This window comes from Littorina saxatilis, linkage group LG7 (assembly GCF_037325665.1).
Source record: "Littorina saxatilis isolate snail1 linkage group LG7, US_GU_Lsax_2.0, whole genome shotgun sequence".
NCBI lineage: Eukaryota > Metazoa > Mollusca > Gastropoda > Littorinimorpha > Littorinidae > Littorina > Littorina saxatilis.
In genome coordinates, this window is record NC_090251.1 from 33,354,239 (window position 1) to 33,379,500 (window position 25,262).

General features: G+C 39.8%; 1 protein-coding gene across 1 annotated transcript; it reads left to right on the forward strand.

The window, feature by feature from the left end:
• Positions 1–7: 7 nt before the first annotated feature.
• Positions 8–25,124, forward strand: LOC138971260 (CD151 antigen-like). The gene is made up of 7 exons (XM_070343965.1): positions 8–171; positions 7,373–7,573; positions 11,367–11,441; positions 15,480–15,590; positions 17,138–17,341; positions 17,780–17,863; positions 18,870–25,124. The coding sequence occupies exons 1-7, from the start codon at positions 106–108 to the stop codon at positions 19,017–19,019; spliced, it is 891 nt and encodes a 296-aa protein (XP_070200066.1). The 5' UTR covers positions 8–105; the 3' UTR covers positions 19,020–25,124.
• Positions 25,125–25,262: the final 138 nt, after the last annotated feature.

Below are 25,262 nucleotides of genomic sequence, written 5' to 3' on the forward strand. Positions count from 1 at the left end.
CACGGAAGTAAGCTCCAAAACAAAGTCTGGGGAAATGAGGCAGAGTGGTGGTGGTGTGTGAGTGTCGTCTGACTGGAGTAGATCGTTATTTTATTGCACGGCAAAATGAGGACAGATCAGAAGCTCTTCTGTCTCAAGTTTCTCCTCACCGTATTTTTGGTGATATTATGGGTAAGTTTCAGCCCAGGTGCATTTTATGTTGATGTGATTTTTGAATGGAATGGACGGACGGGCAAATCTATCTTTTCGCACCAGGCAACTTGACACGTCTGTGAGCAAGAGAAATGTGGCTCGGTCGGTGCCTTCTCGGTTTGTATTCTTGTCGATCGTGGGTGGCGTTTGATATCCAGAACAGCCTAATACTGCTGTTGTTAGGATCAACTGCTCCGAAGTACCGAACCATCAACCCTTTACATTTGTTCCCACTCGCAGTGCTCAGCAATAACTTGACTAAGTGTACCCCGATAGATCAATTCGGAATCGGATCGTTTTACTTTGGTCGTTTGGTTAGGTCTTGAAGGTAGGATAGGCACTGAGACTGAATGAGAGGAAGCAGTTAAGATATTAACACATTTTATTGCAGCATCAAAACTCAATGAGGCTAGATTGCTATGAGTATGACTCGTATGAGTATGAAGGGACCTCAGTTTCAACTTCAGTAGAACAGTAGAACTGCACATCTAGGACAAAGGCTGATTCAAGCCTGTGCAATATCATACTTTTTCAGTTTGTATACATATATTTATTCATGTGATATGATGTGAAAATTCAAAATTAATTTCAGAGCAGTAGGCAGTATAGATTAGATTGCAGAAAAACATAATAAATACTAAAACAAGAAGGCAGAATTGACATCACACTATAGAGTTAAACAATTTTGTTAAATTTACATGACAATTACACAATAAGTCAATTAACCTACCACTTTCATAAAACAAATAGCATTTGGTCGTTATTGAAGATGTTTATAAACATACACACAGTGACAGTACTGACACATACCAACAAAGCGAGACACAAAAATGACAAATAATCTCTAAATTGACTCAATGAAAAAAAGGACAATTCAATCCAATAGCATGATCTCATAATTTGTAAAACTAAAACTAATAGGCCTGTGCTTACTGCTGATGCTATGTGAAACAGTCAAGAGAAGAACCTTTTCTAATTCTAAAATCTATTCTCTGTGGAGTTTGACTCAGACTCAGAGCACTTGATCTGTGTACTTTCATTTAGCTGTGTCCCCTCCAGGGCCTTATAACATAGGATTGGCTGCACCATTCAATCCTTTAACACCCCACAGAGAATTAGCCCCGGGGTTTGTCTACCAGTACTAGTCTGACTCTGAGGGTAAGCAGCTTTTTGTCAGTACTCTTTCATTGCTTAGGCTTTGTCAACAAAAGGAGATCAAAAGGTTTTGACTGTCTCAGTGTCTGTAGACAGCCTAGCATTATACTTATACTATAGGTCTCAGGTAGGAACAAAGGACAGATAAAAGAAAAGCTACAACAACAAAACATACCAGTATTACCACCAAGTGCTGCCGTACATGCCAACTGGCATAACGGGCAGTAAGTAAGTACTACCACCAAGAAAGAGGAGTACAGTATATATGACTCTTATGAGTTGTGAAGAGCTATTGTATTTTCCGTCCTAAGGACAGGTTTGAACTAGGTGATAAATTGTTGTTTTGCAGGATAGTGACGGGTGCACAGGCTGATGTCAAACCTGTGATCTGATGTCAATCGCTGGTTTGGCTGGCTGTTTTGACGCATCATTAATCAGGGTTTCACCAGTGGTCAGCTTAACAGGTTCACAAAAGAGGAGTGTCACTGTCAGGTTTTTGTCCAAGTAGTTCTTGCTCTAAGGCAAGAGAGGTTGACATGCATGACAGGCACATGTATGCAGTTTGAGGGGTTAGCTGGCCTAATCAAATGGTCCCCTGGGCATCGCTGATGGATTAGCCAGAGATGAGATTCTTCCTCCTTGGAAATAAATACTTATTTATAACTCCTCTTAGTCTTAGTGTACTCAGTTTGGTTTAAATTATTAAAAAGGTTAACAAGTTCCATTCCATGTGAAGCAGAAAACAACACCATGGTCATGTGTGAATCATTCCTTGTCTTTGTTCAGAGATTTAAAAAACAAATCTATCCAAATCTGGACTTAATGCCTTATGGGTCTAATTTTGAATCTTGCTTAATCCGTGAACCATTTTCTGTCCTTTTTGGTCATTTTCCATGCTCATCCCTCAATCTGGTTTTCTCAGATTTTGTTGAGGTCCTCAAGGGGGGGGGGGGGGGGGGGGGTTCCACTGTACACATTCACCGCTCAAGACTTCCATGTGCCCACTGGTCAGTGGCAACGTGTGTTTGCTTCAGCGTAAAGCATTGCAACCCATCCACATGCCACAAACACTCTGACAGGTTTTTTTTCTCCAAACATCATCCATTCCAGCCAATAAAAAAGCATTGTGAGATGAAAGAGAATGTTGGTGGTTGTGTGGAACCCCCAATTTGAGACCTCCCCCCTTTTAAAAACTTGCTTTCAGTTTCACACTCACAGCCTCTTCTAATCTACCTCCATTAAGATTCCCTCCTTCCGACTTTGAGACCCAATTTCTTCATTTTTTTAGAGGTCTTGAAAGAGGGTTCTACTGTACAGTTTATGCAAATGATAGACATGCTGATATTTTTCTCTTTTGCCTGAAAGTATACCAAATGTTGACATTGAAAATGACACTTGTCATTACAGTCATTACACTTTTTTAAGCAAATTTGCAGAAGAAAATAAATCCTAGCAATATGTTCAGGAAATAGTAACTAATACACATCTATATATATATACGACTAGTGTCTGTCTGTCTGTTCGCGATGCACGGCCAAAGTTCTCGGTGGATCTTTTTCAAATTTGGACACCGTATTCAGCTACACCCCGGACACAACCTCATCGATGAGATATTTCAACACGTGCTCTCAGCGCACAGCGCTGTGCGCGCTGAACCGATTTTTTTTGGTTTTTTTGTTTTGTTGTCGGGATCCACTACCAGTAACTCTTCCTTATCTTCTCCAGTGTTTTCAGCCGCGATTATCTCCCTTCCTCTGTGTGGCGTCAATCCATATTCCCGTTACTACGTTACTATTTTTAGAAGGTCGCTGCACGTTACTATTTTTAGAAGGTCTCCAGTGTTTTGCGCGTTTATCTCCTTTCCTTCGCAGCCTGGTATTCGGCTCTACTTCTTCCCGGCAAAGCGGGTAATCATCTAGTATATATATGTATGTACTACTACTACTACTACTACTCAGCAGATGTTTGAGCTTAGTGCTATTGATCAGGTCAGAGAAGGCCTATCGTTCTTGTATCAGCCATCAAGACAAGAACACTTGGCAAGAAAAAGTGTACATCCTTGTGAAGTTGCCTTGTTTACATTACAGCTGGCCTTGACTCATGGTGTTTCCATTCTGCAAAAAATAAAGCATAAGGTGATGGAGGGGAGGGGGTATGTTTGTAGGGAGTCTCTTGATTGGCAGCACATGCTTGACCAGGGGTGGAGAATGCCAATCTGTTTCTCCAGCAGCATGTTAACTCTTTTCCTTGGAGCATTGGGCCTGTGATTAGTTTTTCCTAGTGTATTCTACTTTGAAGAAAAAAAAGCGTTAGCTGTGTCTGTAAGTGTGTGTTTATGCACTGTGTGAGTGTATGTGTGTTATATATATTTAAAAAAAAAGTATTTAAATCTTGTACAGTAGAGTAATAGGAAAGCCAGAGATACAACAGACAGGTTAGAACATAAAACTTAGTTGTAGCATCTGATACATTTTTGCAGTCTTACATTGTACGATTTGCCTTGTTTCTGCCCTTCTTGTCATTGGAGCAAATTGCCCCAGCCTCACCAGCCCTCATGGCACCGTGAGCTATAACCAATTGTTAAAGGCATATGTACGCGCTCCCGTGTTTACAAAGTGTAGTTTGCCCATAATCGATGTCAAACGCACCATAAGACCATGTAATGACGATATGTCGCCATGCGCGGACCATATACATGCATTACAGCTTGTTTTTGAGTCTCAAAAACTTTGGATGTAAACAAAGACGCGGAGTTATTTCCCTTGCGTCAACGCTACCTCTGTTGGCAAATCTATAAATAGGACGATCCAGATCAAAATGAAAATTAACATATCTCAACATTGAAGGGGTCCTAGACCACAATATTTTGCAGGGAACTTAATTTAGCATGTCTCCAGCTGTTGGTAAAGCAATTAGCGTGTATAGTCATCGAGTACATATGGCTTTAATGTTCAGAATGCATGTACTGTGATTGACACTAGTGAACAAATTGAAAATGAAATTGCTCAGTGACAAACAGGATGTGTTACATAGAAAAATACAAAGCTCTTTGCGCAGTGACACTGTCAACCACTTTTTCACTTAGAGCACATGGTTCTGCAAGGTTCAAAGCTTGTGCCCATCATTTTGCGCTATGGGGAAAGGTCACATGGTCACAAGCTTTTGTTTTAATTTAAGGTCACGCTGACATCGACAGAGGGTAGAAAGAAGTGATGCGACAAAGAGACAGGAAGAGAGAGAACTGAGTTTCCACTGCCAGCTCTCAGTCTCACAATTAACACTGACATTCTCATTGGCTGGTTAATTGAGAGGAGACTCAAAGGGGGGGGAAGCTGTCATGGCGGTTCATCATTTTGTCTTACAATTCAATGTTGTGCATGCTGCAGCCAGATGTGTTTGTGGTAGAGGTTAAGAGGAGGGGGCGGGAGATGTCTGGTTTTCCCCTGTTTCTGTGACTCAGCTGCAAGTGGGGTAATCTACAACTTGTACAACAGCTAGTTCTTCCTTCCTCAACTTTGTTCCCTTTCTGGCTTTTTTGTGCTGCCAGCCCTTTTAGACAAGGCAATTTTTGCTGCCAGTGAAGTCTTGCGGTTTCAAGACAAAGGCATTGCAAGATTAGCGTTGAGGAGTGTAGATAATGTGGTAGTTTGCAATTCTTGTATTCTTGCACAATGAGACGTCCAAGTCAGAAGGCATCTGGCTTATTATGTTTGCAGATATTATTTATCTCAAGATCTTTCTGACATTCTGTCAAGTGTTTTTGCCTTAAAAAGCTGTCATGAATAATACAGGTTTAAAAGCTATACCTCGGTTGATATTATATGTTAGTTTTTAATTACAATGCACAACCACGTACACAGTATCTCGAAAGTAAACTCTCTGTTTGTGAAACCTTTAATGTCTTCATCTGACTCAAAGTGGTGCACTGAATTTACAAATTGTTATCTATTTCATTAGTAATAGTATATAAATATGCTGCGATATGATAATGGTTATTGGAGAACACAAGTGTGCACGAGCACACACATGACCCAAACAAACACATAAACAAAGAAATTCAACACAAAAATGATCGAGTGCGTCAAAAAAGACTCCTTTACAAAATCATTTGAATAAAAAAGGAGGATGATTGTTAGTGTTACAGATCGACTGGCTACTGATGTTGGTCACAGCAGATTCTTTTTAGTATTATCTATGCCACAGTGCTGCTCATTGTAAATTGTAATGCATTCTGATCCAACAGTTCTGTGAATTAATAACCACATTTGCTTCCTAAACATCGAGCCGTCATGCAGTTAGCTTTCCAGACAGCGTCAACACAGCTGCAGTGTCAGTGATGTTCGGCAATGAATGCTCCTGGTAGAATCTCAGTTCAGCAGACGGAAAAGAAGAGGGGAGGCTAGGGGGAGAGAAAAAAATCAATATGGAACGGTTTTGCAAGGTTGATGCCAGACAGAGTTCCAGAGAGTGCTCAGTAGCCTAGAGTGTCTGTGCGTGCAGTGGACGTGTGATGATGATGATTGCGTCAATTACTACGCTTGCCCCCAGTCTCTTTTATACCATTCGAGAGATAGTCATGCATCTGAATAAAGCTTTCGATAGGGGTCGGTGTACTTGTATTGTCAGCAATTAAGCACCAGGACTCCTGCTTTTTTGTGTGTGAATGAATTGATCGATTTCTGAGGAATGTAAAATTGTGAACCTATAAATGTACTCAAGTTTGCGTTAGATAGCCCATTATATATATGCCCCCCGCGGGTTAGGGGGAGTCCCATATTGGTTGGGACGAGAAAGAATTTACCCGATGCTCCCCAGCATGTCGTAAGAGGCGACTAACGGATTCTGTTTCTCCTTTTACCCTTGTTAAGTGTTTCTTGTATAGAATATAGTCAATGTTTGTAAAGATTTTAGTCAAGCAGTATGTAAGAAATGTTAAGTCCTTTGTACTGGAAACTTGCATTCTCCCAGTAAGGTAATATATTGTACTACGTTGCAAGCCCCTGGAGCAAATTTTTTATCAGTACTTTTGTGAACAAGAAACAATTGACAAGTGGCTCTATCCCATCACCCCCCTTCCCTCCGTCGCGATATAACCTTGTACGGTTGAAAACGACGTTAAACAATAAAGAAAGAAAGATTATATATATTCTTTTGAACACAAATTCCCCCCTCCTCCCAAACACACACACACCTCACCCCCTAGAATTTGTAGGCTTTTTGCATTTCTTCAGCGGGAGCCCTGAAGTACACTGAGCGTTCAATCCTATTATAACTGTCTGTTGGTCTTGAGGATCGCTCACAATTGATTTAGCAGTCTCTCAAATGATTGATGTCTGCTCTTCCTGTCCTTGCACGTTCTAGTACTGTATCCATCAAGGACCTAGTTTTATGAAAACCAGTTTCTATGTTTTGTTGGAGCTGAATCAGAATGCCAACTTCTTGCGTTTTATGTCTGAGTCTCTCTCTCTCTCTCTCTCTCTCTCTCTCTCTCTCTCTCTCTCTCTCTCTCTCTCTCTCTCTCTCTCTCTCTCTCTCTCTCTCTCACACACACACACAAATTTATTAGTACAAAGTGTTTAAGACCTAAACGTTAAACATCTGAGAAATCCAGGCCTTAGAAGAGATGGAGCCTTGAAGGGGAGTTACATTTACAGATGTTTTTAACAGAACATCTGAAAAGGGAGGGGGGTGTATAAGGGGAGACTTCCACTGTCAAGAATTGTTACTACTTCTCACTCTTTCCCCCTTCCCTCTTTAGTGAATACATGAAAAATATATTATATAGCATTAGCAACATTCTGGAAGATCCTCAGCTCTCTTTTCAGATTCTCTCTCTCTCTCTCTCTCTCTCTCTCTCTCTCTCTCTCTCTCTCTCTCTCTCTGTTCGTTTCAGAGCGCATGATTTTATTCAGGACATGAAATCTCTTCATTTTTCACACTCTTTCTCTCTCATCTAGCACATGGATTTGATTGTGTCAATACATGTAGCATAATAATAACTTCACAAAATCTTCTCTTTTTACAGATACTTGGAAGCGCAGTGTTTGGAGTGCTGCTGTGGCTGCGTCTGGACTTTTGGAGCAATGAGTACCTGGAGCTGGACAAGTCCTTGGATCGTTACCTGATCCTCATTTACGTCAGTCTGGTGGACGGGGCCCTCATCCTCATCTTCTCCCTCTTCGGTCTGATCGGAGGGCTCCGAACTGTCAAATGGGCTTTGGTGGTGGTAAGGACAAGTCTTTTTCTTCTCCTTTGTTAGTGTTCAACTTAGTGTGTAGAGATGAGTGGTAGAGGTCTGAAGAGCTACAGTGTTTGTTTATGTTTGTGATGTACAGTGGTTTTTTTAAAAATTTGTTGCCTCCGGACTGTCAAATGGGCTTTGGTGGTGGTAAGGACACGTCTTTTTGTTCTCCTTTGTTAGTGTTCAACTCAGTGTGTAGAGATGAGTGGTAGAGGTCTGCAGGGCTGTGTTTGTTTATGATATGTAGTGTTTGTTTATAATTTGAGGGCTTCGTAAGTTCATACTGTTGGATGGGGCTTGGTGTTGGTCAGGAAGAGTCGTGGGTTTGTTATTTGTTGTAGTGTAGAGTGGAGCCCCTTGATTTAAGACTCCCCAGTGATGGCGCTGGTATTTTTTCAAACCGGTACGCAAACTTTTATAGTCCAGAAAAAAACGATAGGCTGGTCATTTGAACCAGTAAGAGTCCAACTCAGAGTACTGGATTTGTTGTTTTACCAGCAAAAAAAAACACACGGTAAGTTAAAAAATCAACCGGTAGGTCATACCGGCTACCATTTTTGAGTCACTTGAGAAAAAGTGACTCTATGTAATCGGTCAGTGTTAGTCTGTCCGGCCGGCCGGCCGGCCGGCCGTCCGTAGACACCACCTTAACGTTGGACTTTTCTCGGAAACTATCAAAGCGATCGGGCTCATATTTTGTTTAGTCGTGACCTCCAATGACCTCTACACTTTAACGATGGTTTCGTTGACCTTTGACCTTTTTCAAGGTCACAGGTCAGCGTCAAAGGAAAAATTAGACATTTTATATCTTTGACAAAGTTCATCGGATGTGATTGAAACTTTGTAGGATTATTCTTTACATCAAAGTATTTACATCTGTAGCCTTTTACGAACGTTATCAGAAAAACAAGGGAGATAACTAGCCTTTTCTGTTCGGCAACACACAACTTAACGTTGGGCTTTTCTCGGAAACTATAAAAGTGACCGGGCTCAAATTTTATGTGAACGTGACTCCCAGTGACCTCTACACTTTGACGTCTGCTTTGGTGACCTTTGACCTTTTTCAAGGTCACAGGTATGTCTTGAAGGAAAAAAATTGAAATATCATATCTCTGAAACTATTCATCGGATTTGATTCAAACTTTATAGGATTATTCTTTACATCAAATTATGAATAGCAATTTCTTCCTGTCCATCTGATGCCTCATATAATATTCAGAACTGCGAAAGTGACTCGATCGAGCGTTTGCTCTTCTTGTTGTTCCGGTATTTTCTCATTTCAACCGGTAATTACCGGTTAACACCAATACTAACTCTCTCCTCGCTTTTGACCCTGTTTTCTCAGACGTTTTGTTCATAACCTTTGTAAATTTACCCCCACCACTCCCTCCTGTTTTCAGACCTGATTGTAATCAGAATTTTAAAGATCAAAGGGAGGTTCCACTGTAGTAGTGATGATTGGTAGAAGGAGCATCAGGCCTGAAAGTGGCCAGTATTTTACTCGCCATGGCGAGTAGAAACATGTAACTGGCGAGTAGAAATGTTCATATACTTGCCAAATGCGAGTCAAGTTGCTGAAACAAATTGTTGGTTTAGCTAGTAAAGTTTTGCTCTCTCAGTCTCTGGCTAGTAAATTTTCAGAATCACTAGCCAAAGGCGAGTACACCATTTGTTGGACTTTCAGGGCTGAGCGTTGTTTTTCTCTTTTTCTGAAAAATACACAATGACCGTTGGTGAGACAAGCAATTTATAAGAAACAACATCAGGAGAGATCTTTCCTCACCAAGAGTGAAGACAAAAACAGCAGAAATATGGTGTCAAACTCTCGCCTGTGGAGGCTTCTTCAGGATAACATTGATTGGGGACAGGGACAGGAAAGTGCACCATTAAGTTAAGCAAAAGCAAACAGGAGTGAAAAAAATTTGAAAAAAAATGAAAAGGAGAGTGAAAGATCAATTCAAACCTCTTCTTCTCTTTCCTAATAAAAACAAACAAAATCAGGACAGACAGACAAAAGCAAACAGGATTTTCCAAAAAGAAGCCTTCTACAAATGTCTACTTTGGGTTTTTGTTTTGTTTCTCTTTCCTCCTTTTCTTTGTATTCTTTATATGCATACTTGTTTACAAAATATATATTTTTCACTGTGAGATTTTGAGGCCTTTTTTCTGTCTTCTTTTATTTGGGGGCTTTAATGTGTAGAGTCTTAAGAGGGAGGTTCTTTTCTAATTTCTATTCTCCCTCAAGCCAAGGCTAGAATAGGAGTAACAACAGGTGTTTTCATGGTAGAATTCACATCATCACAAAACCTGGAAAGCTTCCCTGCTATATTGTATCTCCTCCAGAAAGAAAAGTTACAGTCTGGGGAAAACACTTGTTTGTTTAACCTCACACAGTATGATGTTTATCCACACATCTTCTTGATTTCACAGGAATCCTCCCTCCCTGGGGTGCACAAAAGTTGGCAGGGAGTTAATTTTGCATTGCCAGAAACTGAGCTGTTGATTCTTATATATATCTGTTTGTTCTTCATTAATTTTTTTAATGTATTTTAAAATTTCTTGAAGGGTGTGTGCGGGGGGGAGGGGGGGGAGGCAAACCTCAGTATGGTGTAGTTTGAAACAGCTGTCCCGATCCCTCCATTTCACTTTGGATCATACATTTTTTTTTAAATGGGAACTTATTTTCGGACAATTTCAGCTTAACACGACCCTCCCCCAACCCCCACTCTCTTTCTACTGTACACCTTTACAGTGTAAACTTATTAGTTATGCTGTTGCGGATTAAAAAAAAAATCTGTAGTAAAGACTATCTCAAAGAGCTACTGTACTTTGTGTTGCTGTCTCATTCCTTCAATTCAGAATTGTTAGTTTATGCTATTAGTTAAGGCTATGTTACTGGGTTTTTTCAGTATTCATTTCTAGTTTGCAGAATTTTAAATCAACATGTGGTGGTGGTTATGCAGATAGCATACACTTAAATATAACTTCTCATGTACACTTTTCAATAGTGCTCACCTCCCCCCGCGGGTTAGGGGGAAGAATTTACCGATGCTCCCCAGCATGTCATAAGAGGCGACTAACGGATTCTGTTTCTCCTTTTACCCTTGTTAAGTGTTTCTTGTATAGAATATAGTCAATGTTTGTAAAGATTTTAGTCAAGCAGTATGTAAGAAATGTTAAGTCCTTTGTACTGGAAACTTGCATTCTCCCAGTAGTACTACGTTGCAAGCCCCTGGAGCAAATTTTTGATTAGTGCTTTTGTGAACAAGAAACAATTGACAAGTGGCTCTATCCCATTTCTCCCCTTTCCCTGTCGCGATATAACCTTGAATGGTTGAAAACGACGTTAAACACCAAATAAAGAAAGAAAGAAAGAAAAAGAATAGTGCTCACCAACGGCAACGTAGATCTGTCCAGCCTTTTAGTTTTACAATCACTAGCCATGGAATAAGAGCATCATTGTTTTTGAAGACATACTAAACATTGACAACCTGGCTGCGTTCTGTGCAGAGTGCATAGTCTTATTTTTTTTGCTGTAATCCTTTTGTAACAGTAACAATGTCAACCTGCTAAATGAATTCAGCAAGAATGTTCACTCTTTGCAGGATGCAGTCTAGAGTCTTGATTTATAATGTGTATTTAAGTGAAACAGGATGCTCTGCTTTGCCTGTGTACAAACCCTGGACAGATCTGTGGTGGTGTGCATGAACATCAACACAGGAAGGATTCAGGTTACACATGGTCCTTACTCAGTGAACTTGTTATTCTTTTGTTCCAGTATCTGACAGCCCTGTGTCTGGCTTTTGGACTAACTGTGGCCGGTTCCGTGTATGGATTTGTCTACAGGGAAGAGGTACGTTCTTGTCTGTTTCTATAAATATTTGTCTGGAATAGTTCTTCTGTTTTGGACCATGCTAGAATGTCCATAACGTCTGTTGGGCAAAGTCCACCACAGCTTCTTGTGGGCCTCCACAGTGCGCTGGGCCTCAAATGGCGGTACGACGGGCGCAGTGGCGTGGTTGTAAGATGTCGGCCTCCTAATCGGGAGGTCGTGAGTTCGAATCCCGGTCGCTGCCGCCTGGTGGGTTAAGAGTGGCGATTTTTCCGATCTCCCAGGTCAACTTATGTGCAGACCTGCTAGTGACTTAACCCCCTTCGTGTGTACACGCAAGTACAAGACCAAGTGCGCTCGGAAAAGATCCTGTAATCCATGTCAGAGTTCGGTGGGTTATAGAAACACAAAAATACCCAGCATGCCTCCCCCTGAAATCGGCGTATGCCGCCTGAATGGTGGGGTAAAAACGGCCATACACGTAAAAATCCACTCGTGCTAAAAACATGAGTGAACGTGGGAGTCTAAGCCCATGAACGAAGAAGAAGAAGAAAAATGGCGGTACAGTCTCAGGGTGTCAAAGGCGGGGTGGGACTGCAGGATGTGGTCAAGGATTTGAGGGACCATGCTAGGTGCATGGTTATTCATCCGTGTTAGCAATTTTTAATAGGTGAAGATGGGATTTATAGTAGCTGTTCTCAGTCTAAAGTTCGTGACTAATGCACTGCTGTGTCCAGCTGGTGAATACTGTCCTCATCTATCCCTGTGTTTAGGCGTTGACGCTATGTTGTCCTTTGCATCGCTGTACGGCATGGGGTGTCTAGAATGATACAATGTTGAACACAATGAAAAGTTTCTTTCATAGCATCCACATGGTTATCTTCATGTTTTGGGTTTTTCATTCAGTCTGCGTAATATGACAGCGAGAAAAAATATTAAAAAGCACACACGGTTCATACATGGCACACACACATGGCCCTTTATGGGTGAAAAATGCAGGACTGAGGAGTGACACTTACAATTTCAGAAAAACTCTTTAAACATGTACAAGTCACTGCACGATCTTGTAACTGATACCAAAGAAACTACCTTATGTACAGTGTTTGCTGATACATGTAGTGCAAGTATATTTCTGTGGTATTTTATTGCCCCCCCTTAAGGCTAAGCATGGACACCTCCCACTTAAATGGGGTTCATAAAATGTGTAAGTTTAATTTTTTACGAGGGTGATGATCCAAATATTCTTTCTGCAAGGTGAAAAGGTGAGATTTTGTGGGTGGTGAGGGGGGGGGGGGGGGGGGGGGGATATGTATATAATTTGGATCTGGTTAAAACAAATAATTGTTGAAAAGCTGACAGAAACTCAGAAACAAAACCTTTATAGTACCGAATCCTTCTCATTTGAGAGATAATTTACATCATCTTCTATCTGTCAAGGATTTTACATGTGATAAGAGCATCCTCCCATTTGGACACAAACCCAAACCCTTTATGCCTGGCTGAGTTACGTGCAGAGCAAAGAATTTTGTAAAAAAAAAAAAAAGTAAAAAAATCGTTTTTTCATGTGGGGCACTGGTGTCAGTTACAAAATTGATTCAGCACAAAATTCCTAATCTGGACAGAGAAAAACCAGGCCGTTGTATTTTCGTCAAGTTGAAGGATTTTTTTATTCCATTAAAAAAAAATCTGGACATATCTGTGGTGTCTGACAGATTGGTCAAGATGAGTAGGAATGTAGCTTTAACAACAGTAGCAAAACCTCACATACAAGAGCTCCCTAAGACAACGGAGAGGGAAAGGTTAACTCAAAAAGTGAAACTTGAGGCTGGTAGCACAGACTCAGGGAGGGGAGGGCGGAAAGGCAACGTTACTGACCCCACATTAATGGTGTGAAGAAGGAAGTGCAGAGGGAACGTCGCTGGACTGTCCACACTGTCACCCCTACGCCAGACGTCATGCTCCCAGCCTGCGTCTGTTTGCCAAAAGGGATTATCGCATGCTTTACGTGTTTGAGTCGCCGCTGTGTGGCCACTGTGTGGGGAAAAAGGGCTGTTCAGTGTTTGGTGCTCCCCCTGCTCTGTTTGTTGACTCTGACAGCAGAATGAAGTTTTTTTTATGCTTTGCGCATACTAAAGGGTGTTATTGTTTCGTAACAGTGGTCTTGTTTCTGTAGGGAGGGGAGAATGTTGACCGGGATGTGGTCTTGTCACAGTGAGGATCATGTTGACACGCTGATAGAAATGATGGACATGAGCTACCATAATTAGTGATTCACAGAGCAAAACACAGGCATGCAAACATATAATTCTTCTTCTGTGTTCGTGGGCTTGAACTCCCACAGGCACTCGTTGGCACGAGTGGGGTTGTATACATGTGTATGGCAGTTTTTTCCTGCCAGGGGAATGCAAGGATGTGTTGCTGTATATCCCATGGGACAGTTCTTTGTCTTAGTAATTCTAGTGTGTAAATATATTTTGTATAATTGCACACCAGAAAGATTAATGCACAAACTGGGGACAAACAGCCTGTTAACATCGTCTGGACCTGTGTAACTTTGTTCATAAAGTAATCCATCCATTGTTGCAAACAAAAACAAAAACAAATTCTGTGACCCGGACTTTCTCTTTCCAATTACTTCACTTCAGAAAATCACGTAATCTTGTGGCATATAAAGACATATCTCCAGGATCCTCACTGATAGCTCATTATATTTGAGCCTATTACCAGAATTGTCCCTAGTAGGTGTAGAGGTCTGTGAGGATGTAATTGTGCACGTCCATGATACTAGGTAACAGGGGACATGAGCACTTTGACAAAAAGTGTAAATAATCAAACTTAAACAGGCTTGTCCACATACAAAAGACCTGTTTTCAATCAGATATTCCAAAGACAAAAATTGGAAGGTTCTGGAGCATCTACGTCATCACAACACATTGACAAGTGGGTCGGGTCGACTGCGTGTTGTCAGTTAGTGTGCTTTGCGTACATTACAGAAGGAAACGGAACCAAGTGAGATCGGAAAATCGTCTGCGTTTATTGCCGATCATTGATATTTTTGAAAGATCTATTGCTCAATGAGTTAAGTAAGTTATAATCCAACATACAAAATAATGTTGTTGCTGTAAAGTGTAAGCGTTAGTACTTCAGACAATTCATTCTCCCTAAAGCGTTTATGTAAACGAAAGTAGCTTATGACAAGGCTCTTTTTCAATTCCTGATCTAAATCTGAAATAACTAAGTGTTAAATTATTTTCTGTGTTTTTATTGGAAAAATGTGTCCTAACCTAAAATCATGTGCCCCAACAAATGATCTTTGGTGTTTCTAACAAAAACACCAGTGCATAGAAGTGAGAAGCTTTGTTCATGTCCCACTTTCAAGCGCCATTTTGAGGCCATGCTTCGATAAACAAAAATATGTAATAAAATTCACAAACACAACTTTTTGTGCAAACACGTTTTATTTCATCAGACAAAGTTGTCACACATCACATGAAACCATCAACTGAGTCCAAGGCTTTGTGAGAGCAAGTTTATAGACCAGCAAAGTTAGTCACTCACTGATTCTGTAACTGTTACCCAGTATCATGGACGTGCACAATTGTTACTCCTGCTAGTCAGCCAGTCAGGGCTTTTTTGACACAAGGGTCCAGAAGCCCTACAGGTAGCCGTGACTTGTGTGCTAAGGTGTAGATTTTGACGTCACCCGCATGCATCAAAGAGGCTGAGCCAGGTAATCACTGTAATGCTTTGTATACAAATATTTCTTGGCATCGAACAGGTTAAGCAATTTGCAAATTAGTTTTGATGCAAACCACTCCATTTCAATTACGTATTTGGCTTGATGCAACGATCTGACCTGATTGTACAGTTTGTAAAGGAGTTGACTACGTGCACAATTTCAATCACCTCACCATATAGGCAACCGTATTTCATATTCAAAGGATTTAAAAAATGTTAAAATGAAGCGTCCGGATAGATGTATGGGGCTGCATGTGAAGAGGTAACCCGTATGTTTTCTTTTTGTTCAAACTTAAATGTCCTGATTGTTTTTTTCCTCAGCTTCGAGACACGGTTGGGAAGAACGACCTGATCCGTGACATTGTGCAGAACCGTTTCACAGGCGAGCCAATCAACAAAATTACCCGGGCAGTGAACATCATGCAGTCAGAGGTGAGTGAGAGTGGCAATAACGGAGTCGGGAAATATCACAGTCGCTAGCATTCTGACATTAAAACCAGTTTATCTCTGTCCGCTTGGATTTTGACCTGAGGTTTGGCGAGAGAATAATTTCTCACAGTCAACTTTGTGCAGCTTTCCTTGGTGTCTGAACACCCCATGTGCTTGCATAGGAAGATGAAGATCCCAAGTTCCCAGAGAAAGTCTCAGGGCTTTGAAAACACGAACATAGACATGCATGAACAAGAAGAAGAAAAATGGCTTAGATCTGTACAGTATAGGGAGAAAGCAGCCTGAAATTCCATAATGAACGTCTCATTGGACTATAATGAAACTACCTTATCTTACCTCTCTTTTTATTTCCGGTGTGTACAGATTATTACAGGTTGACGGACATCCCAGGACTCCCCACTCCCTCTACCTAGAGGGTCCTGGGTCCCCCAACTTGAACGTATAGAGGGTCCTTAGACTCCCTCAGTGGAACTAGGTGGTGGGTTCAAGTGCTAGTCTTTCGGATGAGACGAAAAACCGAGGTCCCTTCGTGTACACTACATTGCGGTGTGCACGTTAAAGATCCCACGATTGACAAAAGGGTCTTTCCTGGCAAAATTGTATAGGCATAGATAAAAATGTCCACCAAAATACCCATGTGACTTGGAATAATAGGCCATGAAAAGTAGGATATGCGCCGAAATGGCTGCGATCTGCTGGTCGATGTGAATGCGTGATGTATTGTGTACAAAACAATTCCATCTCACACGGCATAAATAAATCCCTGCGCCTTAAATATGTGCGCGATATAAATTGCATTAAAAAAAATAATAAAAAAATCCCTGCGCTTAGAACTGTACCCACGGAATACGCGCGATATAAGCCTCATATTGATTGATTGAACTTTACAGGGTCCTAAGACCAGGTGGTTCATATTCTTACTTTAAATCTACCCCACCTATGTTGACCAAGTTTTTTTTTTAACCGAGACCAGCTGTGCTGCAGCAGGTCACTCAGAATTGTAGTGACTGTGTAGTAACTGTGTATCAACACGCTGGAATGCAGGCGTTAAATGGACGTTATAGGAAGCGACTGAAGCTAACAGTCTGAGCGGATATATCCGTACCTGGGAGACAAGGAGTTAAGAAGGCACGTTTCACGCTGACACATTATCTTTGGGGCACTCATGTCATGGTAATGCTGACTTTTGGAAGTTCCCTGATACCGTCACAAAATCATGGTCATATCGGTTGGATTAACTTTGTAAATTTGTGTTGATACAGATCTGACAGAATTTTGTCCAAAACAGCAGGGACTGTATGTATGTGGGACACGCTATTTTCAGGTTTTGTGCATTGCGGGACCCCCTCCATGATTTTGTGGTAAGTTGTTTGTGTTCCTAGTGCTTACAGGGCACACTGTTTAAGGAGCCCTGCAATCACCCCCCTCCCCCCCTCCCCCCCCCCCCTCTCCTTCATGTACTATCACTGGGAACGTGAAACATTTTGTCAGCATTCTCTTAACCTGTGATGAATTTTGTTTTTGAACAGCTGGGATGCTGTGGTGGAGATAGCCCCAAGGACTACTTGGAATCCAACTGGTACCTCGCGGATCCGGCGCGTGCAGATACGGCTCCTGGCAGTTGTTGCAAGGACTACTTTCGTTACCAGGACCACACGTCCAGAGTCTGCCCCATTTACGATAAGGGCGCCAGCAACCAGGAGCGAGATTACAATGAAAACATTCAGAGAACGGTGGGTTTACATTGATGTGTTTTAATGTTGTGTGTTCATTGACATCCACAAATCAATTTCTCATATTAAGATAATATATTGTATTGGACAGTATTACATTTTTTTTGCAATTGTATTGTTTTGTAATGTTTGTATAGGGGCCTGTGTATTGTGATAACTGACTGAAAGTGTGATATCATAATGCAACAGTTGAGTTGATTACTTTGTATGTGTATGATTGTGTATTTTAGCCGTAGCCTTTGTGTTTGTCCATGGGTGATGTGTTGTGGTACTAAAAGAGAATATTTCATCTTCATGATGACAGGAACATGGATGTTTATGTTTATCTTATCTGACCTTCTTATCGTATCTTATTATCGTACTTGTAGTTATAACACATTTAACTTCAACAAGATTGTTTGCACTGAAATTTTGAATGTTGTCAACTTTCTTTTGCAGGGATGCAAAACAGCTCTTGTGGATTTTTTCGAAAACTACATCATTATTATTGCTAGTATTGCCATCACCATCGGCGTTAAACAGGTACATATAACTTTTCACCCTTGCTAAGCCACGACAGCATATATGATTGTTTTCATGTCAGAATATGATAACTTTGAATGTAGAGTTTGCTGATAGGGATACCTTAAAATGACTAAACTGTCTAATGTAGCCATCCGTTCGAAAAAATACCAAGTTTTATTTACTTTCATGCAAGGAGTCAACAACTGCAAACGTTTTACGAATCAATTTGAGCATTCTCCGGGCAGGAATGTGTGGCCCACGATCAGGTTCACATCTGGCCCTGCACATGAACTAATTACGTCAAAAGCCTACATGGAAGTCTATTAGTCTTGGCAAGAGAGAGTTCTTTCTATTTGATTACGTAAGAAAGTTGTAAAAGGTGGTATGCGGGTCCATTTTGGCATACCGCGCACAGCCTTCAGCCCCAGAAGGTGGTCATGGGAAATGTTAATTAAATATTGGCGGGAGATGCGAACTGACAAACCGCATAAAATTTCATTTGGCTTGCAACACTAAAAGTATGTGTAGGCTTCTGTGAAATCGTCGTGTAAAGCTTTTGACTGTTTATATCGTAATCTGCGACAAAAAGTAGCTTCAGCAATGCTGTGACTCTTGCACTGCCCCTTAGTTTGAATGATGGAGTGCTAAGCAACACAAGTGCCTGTTAGAAGAGACATTTCCTACCAAAATCTATCTCGAATCACCCCTATTGCATACCCGTCAGCAATGTATACGATTTCTTGATGAACGGGATCTGGACTCCAATGCAGAAGTCTGAAGTGCAATATGGATGATCACACAGCAACGTTGTGTTTTAAATGTATGGTGCCTCTCTATGTAATGCTTACTATTCATTCAATTAATTTATTTTTTATAGCTGGGTATGTTTGGTGTGCTTGGCTAGAGTGAATGGAGTGAAAACCGCATCTGTCAACACGATTTCCCAAACTTGGACAATAAAATATTCTGCATTGTGTATTATCTCTTTGATACCTCTTAACCTGATTTGTTTTTTCTTTTACAGCTTATCTGCATCATCATCGTTTCTATCCTCATCCATGTTCTGAACAATCTGTATGTCCCGCAACCAGACGACATTGTGTACGACATGGCACGCAACCAGGAGAAATCTCCATACCCCTCACGCGGGGACTACAGGGAATACTACAGATAAGGCAGCCATCAGTTCTTCTCCATCATTCACGTCCTCCGTTCATCGCTTTTCTCCGCCCAGTCATCATCTAATTTACTGTCCGTAAGGGCAAATGAGGCATCACTTATGTAGGTTGTGTACATCTTTTAATTTTGTTTAAAGGTTTTAACAGTTTGAACAATACCTAGCTTTAGATTGATGAAATCTACTGAGTTGTGAACTTGAGGGAAAAAAAGTTTTAATAACCGAGTCGTGATCTCTGTCTTATACACAGGGTTTTTTCTGGGATTTTATTTCTTCAGAAAATTTGCCAAAATGGCCATACAAGTTTTGGGACTTCACTTGGTTTTAGGCAGTCGCCTGTCCCCAACCTTGAAAATAGTTTTGCAGCTCTAGCAAAATGACGGCAATTTTCGGCAATTTGAAATCAGTTTTTATTTTTCGTCAATTGCCGACCCCATACCTTCTCAGTGTGAATCTTGGAAATGATAGCAATGTATAGCTTCTGTGCTGACTTCTTTGGTAAATGGGGAATTTAGTTTTAACTCCAGATGTTTTTTCAAAACTACATTTTCCCTGTATCAGATTTCAAAGAGGAGAGCACTGTCCTTAACAATTATTTTTAAAGATTTATGGCAATTAAAAGATCTTAAAAGTAAAATAAATTCTTAGTGTTTGTAAAACAGGGTGAGGAATGAAAGGGGTAAAACTTTTTTTGTTTTTAAATGATCACTGGTTCCTGATTCATTGAAACATAGCCATCATCATTTTAGAAATCTAAAACAGATAGCCTGCTTTGGTTTCGAAATCTATAGAATCAAAAAGCAAGTATGGTTAATTTATAGAACGTTTAATCATTGACAAATATTTGAAGCGGACAGACCGACAAATAACAATGAGAACATGAACAAAATAATGAGGACTTAGCTTGGTTAGTGGTTGCTTCTTAAATATCTTGCCACGGTAGAGTGGCTTGAGGATGTAAAGATTAACCTAATCACAGTTTGATAATTCAGAAGCATTGGTTGCGTTCATGATCACATTAGAGGTCACTATTTTCACCCGTCATGTTTTCACCGTTTGAAGTTGAAACATTTTCAGTCCTTGGTGTGTTACCTCTGTGTGTTTAGTTACGAAAGAGAATGCATCAGGCATGGGAACTGTCTGGGGAAAATGCAAATCCCAATGGCAGTAAAAGTCGATTTTCCGCAACAATGAAACAGTATCCGCAGGAAAAATAGAAATGTACGAGTCAATTGAAATGCTTGTTATTCACTCAGGTGCTAGGAGATTGGTTCCGCGTAACTCATTTTATTTACCAATCGCACATGTTGTATGCATTTAGAGTGCTTACTTCCCTTTGTTTCTCACTGAGAATCTCGGATAACAAAACGAAAACAAGTGTGTGGTGTACATTGTGGGTACTGTTTAGGCCACACAAAAAAAATAGTCTGTTTACGGTATCCCGACCGACCCTATTTTTTCGTGCGACCCTAGACTTTTTTTTTTGGCATTTGGGGGAGAGAAAAAAAAAGTCTGTTTTTTGGCAAAATAACTTAAAAATATGTTTAAAAAAAAAAAAATCCCGACCTACCGACCCTATTTTTTTTGGCCTATGTTACCGTAAACAGACTTTTTTTGTGTGTGCCTTACTCTGTGTGTGTGCTAACATGTGTGTGTCCTTAAGGTCATTTACATACATGTAGTTATTTTTAAAAATTTTAACATGAAAGTTACAGAACTGTTTACATTCGGAAAAATCGATCAGACTAGCCCCAGATTGCTAAGAGTTTGATCGATAAAGAAAACTTTTTTGGGGGAGCATCCTGAACCCCCTTATTCTTTAGTTTTGTTCTTTTTTTCAGGCAGTTCCCATGTCTGATGCAAGTTTCTGTTGTCTTTGTTGTGGTTGCCTATTGTTCTCTCTGCGTGCAAGATCAAAAGATTGCGTGTAGAGGGATTCCTTCTGTTCACACAAAATCACGAGCTTTAATTCAATGTTTATATGTTTAGATTCAAGTAACGGTTGTCTTTGTAAATAATTTTCATGAAATGTTCATAAACTTACAAACGTTTTTTCCCTTCTGTTTGCAACTTTTAATTTGGCACTTTTGTAAACCTTTTGTAATAATGTTGTAACACCGGGAAAGAAGAATGCTCAAGACATATTTTTCATCTGTGTGCACACGTACACATACTGACATAGTTTCAAGAACAAGGTGTCTCGTAACAATAATTCAGTATTTAGCTATCTTGTGTTCGCCTTTATGTTTCCTTCCATTACACTGGAGCATGTGACGCTAATTGATTCTTCTTTTTTAAGAAATGAAATATTCAAGATTATATTGTAGTTTTCATATTCTTCGTTCTCTGACATAACTTTTCTATTAGTCATGTTCACGATGTCTGTGAGGGGTTACTTTATGAAATGCATTTTTAGATCTATGTACATTTTGTTTATATGTGCATCAATACACTCTGATTTGGGTGGAGACTGATTACTGTTTGGCATACTTTTTCTTTTGTTGCAACTTTGTTGAGCTTTATTTGAAGTCTCCATTATACAATAGGTTGTGCGATACAAGAGGACCAATTCTTCTTTGGTCTTTTTTTGAAGGCCTGTTTTAGACAGGGACTTCTAGTTGCCATTTTGGGAAGTGCTTTTTTATGTGTCCATTTTCAACACAATTTTTTTAATGAGATATCATGTAAAATAATCATGTGGAGGGCACAATTGCAGACCTAGCCATTTTTTGAAATTTTACTTCATGGTTTTACGTTTTTGTTTTAATTATTTTTATTATTAAGATCAGTGACAGATGCAGTCACTTCTTAAACTTGTGCATTTGTTTCCGAGCACAAACAAATTTGAACTATTTTTACAGCTCGATTCTGAATGGCGTTATGATCATACAGAGTGTTACAGATATTGATTAGTATGTCTTGGTTTAATGTCAGTCTGCAGCTTTGATTTTTAAGGTTCTTTTGATAAGGAAAATCAACTTATTTGACTGTGAAACTGAGCAGGTATTTTATGGAAACGTGTGTGCAGAATTTTTGTTAACACAAACGTTGCATGCATTTTGTTGTACATTGGTTGCTTTTTCATAAAATGTTGTAGATATGTTTCATACATGTAATTTTGAGGAGCATTTTTTAATGTTTTTTTGGTTACTTCTTTCTGATTTGCCACGGGGCTTGGTCCAAGATGTGAGCGCTTTGTGTTCTTTGATAAGTCTTTTTCTTGTGTTTGCTGGTAGAACCGTTCCTTGATTTTCCACTGTTTTGTTGGCTGGTAGTAAACCTTTAGACTTGCTTCTTGCATTCCAGTTTTAGTTCTACTTTTTAAATTCAGATTTTATCATTAATGCAAAAAAAATGCCAAGACTGTCTTCTATTTTCTGTGTGCTTTTGTTTTGTGGTGCTTTCTGCAACTGCAAGGCCAAGTGAAAATCAGTTCACAACTTCTTCTGATTTTAAGTTTGTGTTCTCTTTGAGCATTGCTTTTTAGTTGCGAATGAAACGGTCTGAGATGCATTTCATATACATGTGCTTTTGTAAAAACTTTGATATCTTCCTAATTGCTATGTAGTACCTTGACATGGATTCATAACCTTGTGTGTATGTCTGTATGTATGTGTCATTTTTACTTGAAGCTTCACATCTGTGTTGTGTGTGAGACACACTGTGTATTGATATTGATGGAGTGTGCAATGGAAGTACGAGTAGCTGTATGTGGTGATTTCAGATGATGAGTTATTACATTTTGTACGATGGATATGAAGTGAACCACATATCATTAGCATCACCACAATTTGTCTTGATTTGAGAACAGAAGTGGTCTTTTGCTTTCTGGACATCAGAACTTTAAAAAAATATTTTCTTCTATCTTTTTGAAGGCAGGGACAAGTGTTGAACTGTTTGTGAAAATAGATTGAAATAAAGACATCTGATTAACTGTCAAGGGGAAGAGAGGAAGAAATCATAAAAAGGATGACATAGGTATTGGAAAGGTGTAAAATGCACTAACATGCTTTTATAAACTTTACAAAAATGTATTTCTTATTCCTCATCTACTTACACAAAAAATGTGATCCATACAATAGCTTTTAAGAAAAAAAAGGCTTGCTGAGGAAATAATTAGAAAAAGTCTTCTGCTGAGGAAATAACACTAGCAAATATAATTTTTCTGCACATATTTAAATTTAGGAAGTTATCATTGGATAGAAGAGTTCATATTTTGATTACGACTGGTCGGTGCTTGAAGCGCTTGTGACTAGCGCGATTGTTAACCTTCATCCTTCTATAAAAATAGGAAAATTTCACCACTTCAAATTAAAAATCACTGTTTCTGAGGTGAAATCATAGTCTACAAATGAAGATTCTCCTCGTAATGGACGTATAAAATCGTCCTTTCATTTAAGTTTTTGAGATCATGGAACAAATGTTTAGATTTTTGATGCTTGTCGCCCATCGCTTGATTTAGGACGCCTCACTGATCCGTGCTGATCATGCTTTTCTCTGTCTCATTTTGGCCAGCTCGTGCATGTGTCTAGTCATCTTTTCTATCTTAATCTCAGGGTCTGATTTAACTTTCTTAGCTCAGTTTTTAAGGTTACAGAGCAATACTGTTTGACCCTGAAACACCATGCAAAGAGAAAGATAATTGTTCAGCCTTTCTGTTGATGAATTAAGTTGTTACGGTTAACAAAGTTGTTTTTGAAGTGTTTAATATTTCACTATCCCCACCATTAATTCAGAGCACAATACCGCCCCCCGCGGGTTAGGGGGAAGAATTTACCCGATGCTCCCCAGCATGTCGTAAGAGGCGACTAACGGATTCTGTTTCTCCTTTTACCCTTGTTAAGTGTTTCTTGTATAGAATATAGTCAATGTTTGTAAAGATTTTAGTCAAGCAGTATGTAAGAAATGTTAAGTCCTTTGTACTGGAAACTTGCATTCTCCCAGTAAGGTAATATATTGTACTACGTTGCAAGCCCCTGGAGCAATTTTTTTATTAGTGCTTTTGTAAAGAAGAAACAATTAACAAGTGGCTCTATCCCATCTCCCCCCCTTTCCCCGTCGCGATATAACCTTTGTGGTTGAAAACGACGTTAAACACCAAATAAAGTAAAGAAAGAAAGCGCAATACCTAACATATTAAAGTACATATATTTTATACATCATTATCCCTTCCATTTAAAACACTCTGCTCGTAGCTCTGTGTCATACCAGCAGCATTTCCGCATGTATTATAACAGAATCACCTTTTCAAGCAATTATGTGATTCGGCACAAGAGTGAAATTCACATGGGCAAGAAATTACTCTCATGATGTGATTGGACGGTTTTTTTTGAAAAGCAAAACGTTTTCTACCAGCAGTAGAGCAGTAGAAAAGTGCAAGATGTCAGGATCAGACTGATTTTCCACCTCATGAGAAGTGGTGTTTTTTTTTATGGAGAGTCACACGTTCCATGATGTTTTATCAAATGGCATCTCCTCCCCCCCCACTCCAGCTACCCATCCTGTCCCCAGTGTGCTCCGCTATAACGTTTCAAACAACGCACGAGTCAGGTGAATAAACTGACTGTTCACATTGCAGTGCTGGTGCAGGGAAGGCTTCTGCTTCATCGAAGAACACAAGTGGGGATAATTTGAAGTCGCTGTTGAATAACTATTGCATTAGTGCGAGAGAATTTTGTGGGGAAGAGTTGAGGATAGTGAAGGTGTTGTTTAGTTTACTTGGCTGCAGGTAAACAGTAAGTAGTTGATCCCTTTCCTGCTTACATGTGCCAGTATTCATCATTTCAAAAATCACATTATTCAAGAACCATGCATGTGAAGAAATGTAAATAATTTTTCAAATGCCCATTTACGCTTTTTCTCATATTAAATTATCATCGCAAATAGTCAGACAGAAAGGGTTTAAACACATTGATCAGTAATTGTTCTGTATTGTACGTTTGTATGATTAAGATGTGATGACGGTTGCTTTTTGTGACTTCTTTTCAAACGCTAGCATTGTCATGTGATTTAGATATGTTTTAACATTTTTTAAACGTCAGATGCCGAGTGACCTGATTGCAGGTGCAGTATGGTTCTGAATAAAAGTGAATATTGTCCCTTTCCTGCTGTTCTTCTATTCTTTGGGCTAGTGTTGTGATGTCTGTTGCAAGTTTGGTACCAGAAAAACAATCAATGCAGACACATCGCTTGTACTCTTCTGCTGAAAACTGATGCACAGTTTCACGTATCAATGGATGC

What these genes read in the sequence shown, in the direction of transcription:
- LOC138971260 (XM_070343965.1), top strand. Translation starts at nt 106, where the DNA reads ATGAGGACAGATCAGAAGCTCTTCTGTCTCAAGTTTCTCCTCACCGTA. An exon ending in GATTTGTCTACAGGGAAGAG is followed by an intron (nt 11,442 to 15,479) that starts GTACGTTCTTGT and finishes TTTTTTCCTCAG; the next exon opens with CTTCGAGACACGGTTGGGAA. An exon ending in TGAACATCATGCAGTCAGAG is followed by an intron (nt 15,591 to 17,137) that starts GTGAGTGAGAGT and finishes GTTTTTGAACAG; the next exon opens with CTGGGATGCTGTGGTGGAGA.